The 5,590-nt window shown below is 42.8% G+C and overlaps 1 protein-coding gene across 1 annotated transcript; it reads left to right on the top strand.

Moving 5' to 3' along the window:
• The first annotated feature begins 3,096 nt into the window (after positions 1-3,096).
• On the top strand, positions 3,097-4,038 carry LOC120028537 (olfactory receptor 52D1-like). The gene has a single exon (XM_038973728.1). The coding sequence runs from the start codon at positions 3,097-3,099 to the stop codon at positions 4,036-4,038; it is 942 nt and encodes a 313-aa protein (XP_038829656.1).
• The last annotated feature ends 1,552 nt before the right edge of the window (positions 4,039-5,590 follow it).

The raw sequence follows: 5,590 nt of genomic DNA, 5'->3' as shown, positions 1-5,590 counted from the left end.
TCCCTAACATCTTTACTCCCTAGCAACAGTTGTGGGATACACACACACACACACACACACACACACACACACACACACACACACACACACACACACACACACACACACACACACACACACACACACACACACACACACACACACACACACACACACACACACACACACACTCATACACACTCAACACCTTTCCCCCACAAACAACCATACACTCAGATGCAAAACAGTTGTTCCATCCCAGAGCCCAACTGAAGAAAGGACTTGATTTACAAATGCATATACAGTTTCAGCTGTATGAGAAGGCATGCAAAACTCAGCAAAAACTGGCAAAAATGGGGAGATTTGATTAGCCAATGTCATGTCCTAGGTGATGGAGATCAGATACACCCCCTTCCCCTGAAGCACCCACACGCTGGTCCCCTGTTGTTGCATCTCGATGCAGTCAGACCTTTGATTATTTTGTGCTACTAGGGCCACAATAATTTGCAACCCTCTCTGAATGTCAGAGTATGTAACGGGGTGAGTGACTGGTTGCCGGGAAGTCAGGCGCAGGAGAGCAGAGATGGGTGATAACAGGAGAACTTTAATATACACCCTGCGCCCAAAGGCACAGGCGAGGCAGCACAAAGCACAACCACGGTAACATGAACCGGATTAAACAAAACAAACATAGCTCAAGCCAGCCTACATAACAGTCATACTAGTGTGCCTATCTTTAGTAGTGGTCGTAACTAATAGTCATAACTAATAACCTCCTACCTCACAACCAACACAACTCAACTCATTCTAGAACTAATTGGTCGTAACTACCTCACAACCAACACAACTCAACTCATTCTAGAACTAATTGGTCGTAACTACCTCACAACCAACACAGCTCAACTCATTCTAGAACTAATTGGTCGTAACTAACTCACAACCAACACAACTCAACTCATTCTAGAACTAATTGGTCGTAACTACCTCACAACCAACACAGCTCAACTCATTCTAGAACTAATTGGTCGTAACTACCTCACAACCAACACAACTCAACTCATTCTAGAACTAATTGGTCGTAACTAACTCACAACCAACACAACTCAACTCATTCTAGAACTAATTGGTCGTAACTACCTCACAACCAACACAGCTCAACTCATTCTAGAACTAATTGGTCGTAACTACCTCACAACCAACACAACTCAACTCATTCTAGAACTAATTGGTCGTAACTACCTCACAACCAACACAACTCAACTCATTCTAGAACTAATTGGTCGTAACTACCTCACAACCAACACAACTCAACTCATTCTAGAACTAATTGGTCGTAACTACCTCACAACCAACACAGCTCAACTCATGCTAGAACTAATTGGTCGTAACTACCTCACAACCAACACAACTCAACTCATTCTAGAACTAATTGGTCGTAACTACCTCACAACCAACACAACTCAACTCATTCTAGAACTAATTGGTCGTAACTAACTCACAACCAACACAACTCAACTCATTCTAGAACTAATTGGTCGTAACTACCTCACAACCAACACAGCTCAACTCATTCTAGAACTAATTGGTCGTAACTACCTCACAACCAACACAACTCAACTCATTCTAGAACTAATTGGTCGTAACTAACTCACAACCAACACAACTCAACTCATTCTAGAACTAATTGGTCGTAACTACCTCACAACCAACACAACTCAACTCATTCTAGAACTAATTGGTCGTAACTACCTCACAACCAACACAACTCAACTCATTCTAGAACTAATTGGTCGTAACTACCTCACAACCAACACAGCTCAACTCATGCTAGAACTAATTGGTCGTAACTACCTCACAACCAACACAACTCAACTCATTCTAGAACTAATTGGTCGTAACTACCTCACAACCAACACAACTCAACTCATTCTAGAACTAATTGGTCGTAACTACCTCACAACCAACACAACCCAACTCATTCTAGAACTAATGGACACCAACATATTTTTTTTTTGGTGTAATATGTTGTCTTTGTTGGTTTTCTGGGTAAATCTCATGCTGTATATCATGCACGGTAAAGTGTAGAGGTTAGGGCTAATGTAGTGTTAGTACACATGACATTATTCAAAACCGCTCTGTACATTCTCAGTCTTGTTAGTGAACGCAACACGGTTGGATCTGTCCGTCAGGACATGCTGTCCAGCCCCTAGCTTCACCTTGGGATTCTAATGAGAACTGTGTGTACTCACCTATTTTGGCCCAAATATCACATGATCACAACATGCTGTTGATACACAGTGTTTTGGCCAGTATGATTGGACTCCTGTGTGGACATCTGTATTACATCAATGGCCCAATGCTCTACCAGGGGACAGGAGGGTTAGGGTTAGGGACAGGAGGGAAGGGTATTTAAGGGTTAGAATGAGATTTAAGCAGGAGGCAAAGAGTTGCTGAAGGAATAATGAGGGAGAAATGTGTTTTCACATAAGATAAACTTGAACCTGTAATACTTCTCCTGTCTGGTATTCAGAGCCTCCTACCCCCTAACCCTGTCTGGTATTCAGAGCCTCCTACCCCCTAACCCTGTCTGGTATTCAGAGCCTCCTATCCCCTAACCCTGTCTGGTATTCAGAGCCTCCTATCCCCTAACCCTGTCTGGTATTCAGAGCCTCCTAGCCCTGTCTGGTATTCAGAGCCTCTCCAGTGTTCTACAGCATAGGTAGGTCTCCTTACCCTCCCCCCCTATCCCTTCCCTTACCCTCACCCCTATCCGTTCCCGTACCCTCACCCCTACCCCTTACCCTCACCCCTACCCCTTACCCTAACCCTAACCCCTAACCCTTCCCTTACCATCACCCCTGGTCATCTGATGGTGGTACTCTGCTTCATATGTTAACATGTATTTAACATGTATCTGTTCTTGTGGGTAAGTCTTTTACCTTTTACAATTAATTATGTTGTTGTGGATCTGCATTGCATCACTATGTTGTTGTTGATTTATAAGAGCTGATGTAATGAAGGTAAAGTATACCTTCTTCTTGCAACAACTGTCATTCTAGTGAAAATGTTTTCTTACTGGTTCTATCCGTTGTAGTGCCTTGTGGTTCTGGGGTTAGCATGGAAAGCTCGCCAAGCAACGTCTCTCACCAAACCCTCTACCTGAATGGATTCACCAGTCTTCTACAGTATCGTCCTCTTCTCTTCGCCCCTTTCTTTTTGGTTTTTGTTTACTCTCTAGTTGCTAACTCTGCTCTCATTCTCGTGATTACCAAACAACACACGTTACACGCTCCTATGTATGTCCTGATAGGAGCCATATCAGCTCTGGGTATTGCTGTGCCTGTGATGTTTGTACCTAGGATGCTGGTTAGTTTCCTATCTAACATTAACTTGATTTCCAGAGAGGAATGTCTCATTCAGATGTTTTGCATTCATTACTGTGCCTGTTTTCAATCCACTATCTTACTGGGGATGGCTATAGATCGCTACGTTGCTATCTGTCGTCCTCTGAGATACAACGACTATATCGACGTGACTCATTCTCTCATTTTCACCGCTGTGTTTGTGATTCGAAACACTGTCGTGATTATTGTGATGGTTGGTTTGATAAAACCGCTGACGTTTTGCAAGTCCAATACGATGTACCATTGCTTTTGTGAACACACGTCAGTGGTTAGTCTGGCTTGTGGTAACGTTTCCAGAAACTACATTGCGGGTATAGTGGCCTTTTGCATACCGACTACGGACTGTGTTTTCATAGTGTATTCCTATGTGGTCATTTTTATGGCTATAATGAAATCCCCATCAGGAGATTCGCGGCAGAAGGCCATTGATACCTGCAGTACTCATATCATGGTTATTTGTGTTGCTTATTTAAGTGCCATGACAGCGTTCATTGGCTACAGGGTGAGCGCTGTCCCTCCTGATTTCCGTGTGTTTATCAGTCTGATGTATCTTCTAGTTCCCGGCTGTTTTAATCCTGTCATATACGGTTATAGAACTAAAGAAATTAGAGCTCACTTACTTAAATATTTTACATGTAATAAAATAGACTTGTGATAATTGACGTGTGTTGTACTGAATACAATAAACCATGTTGTACTTGGAAATATGTATATATATATATTTTTTTTTTAATGTCTGTTTCAAACCTTGTTTTGTCATGTTTATGTGGGATCAGTTGAGTCTGATGTTCAGAGTGATGCAAGTAGCCTTGCATGAGTCTTTTCGCTTGTGGCTCACAGGAGCAGGAGCCTATTTCCTGTTTCTGTAGCGTGTGGCACTTGATGTTCAAGTGCACCACCTGGACAGGACGCTAGAGCCGCCGGGCCTTACCCACCAAAATCTATCTCCTTAATGCTAAGTGCCAAGCAGAAACAAATTGTACAATTCTTTACAGTCTTGGGTATGACTCGGGCCCCGGGGATCGAACTCCCAACTTTTTAATATCAGAGAGGACACTCTGACTATAAGAACACTGAGTTGGTACTTAGAGTGATAGTTTGTTTTTTAATGTTTTGAGTTTAAACTGCAAAGGGAAGAGAATACAACGCTGCTCTGCAGACTCTCGTGTTACCGCCTGTCCTTAAAAAAGCAGGTGAGCATTTGTCTCATCTTTGATATTTTCGTTAAAAGACTCAGGTTACAATAATTTTTTAAATTAAATTAAACAATATAGCACATTACTTGTTATGAGTAATACATTTTACTTTTTTTTTTTTTTTGAAACATTACAAAGAATACTCATGTTTGGGGGCTTTGTTTGTGTAATTTTAGCGCCCCCAAAAATACTTGGACTCGTAAACAAATCTGAGTGACTGGTAGATTTTTAAATCTACCTGCCACAGTGGCTGGTGGACCCAAAAAGTTTTCTCCTTCCTTTCTCTCTCAACCCCACCTACTTAACGTTGTCTGTCTGTCTGTCTGTCTGTCTGTCTGTCTGTCTGTCTGTCTGTCTGTCTGTCTGTCTGTCTGTCTGTCTGTCTGTCTGTCTGTCTGTCCTTTCAGCCACAGTACCTTCCTCAGCTCCCCAGCAACAACATATCTCCTGCTCCAGAGACCAAGAAACAGAACAAACACAGATACACAGACCATCACCTGCCCAACATCTAGAGAGAGGAGAAACACCTGTCCAACATCTAGAGAGGAGAAACACCTGCCCAACATCTAGAGAGAAGAGAATCACCTGTCCAACATCTAGAGAGAGGAGAAACACCTGTCCAACATCTAGAGAGGAGAATCACCTGTCCAACATCTAGAGAGGAGAAACACCTGTCCAACATCTAGAGAGAGAAATCACCTGTCCACATCTAGGAGGAACACCTGTCCAACATCTAGAGAGGAGAAAACCTGTCCAACATCTAGAAGAATCACCTGCCAACATCTAGAGAGGAGAACACCTGTCCACATCTAAGAGGAACACTGTCCAACATCTGGGAGATCACCTGTCGCAACATCTAGAAGGAGAAACACCTGTCCAACATCTAGAGAGAGGAGAATCACCTGTCCAACATCTAGAGAGAGAAACACCTGTCCAACATCTAGAGAGGAGAATCACCTGTCCAACATATAGAGAGGAGACACCTGTCCAACATTCTAGAGAGAGAAAACC

The sequence above is a fragment of the Salvelinus namaycush genome, chromosome 34 (genome assembly GCF_016432855.1).
Source record: "Salvelinus namaycush isolate Seneca chromosome 34, SaNama_1.0, whole genome shotgun sequence".
NCBI classification, from domain to species: Eukaryota; Metazoa; Chordata; class Actinopteri; order Salmoniformes; family Salmonidae; genus Salvelinus; species Salvelinus namaycush.
Note: the sequence above shows the minus strand (reverse complement) of the source record. Positions and strands in the feature narration are given on the sequence as shown.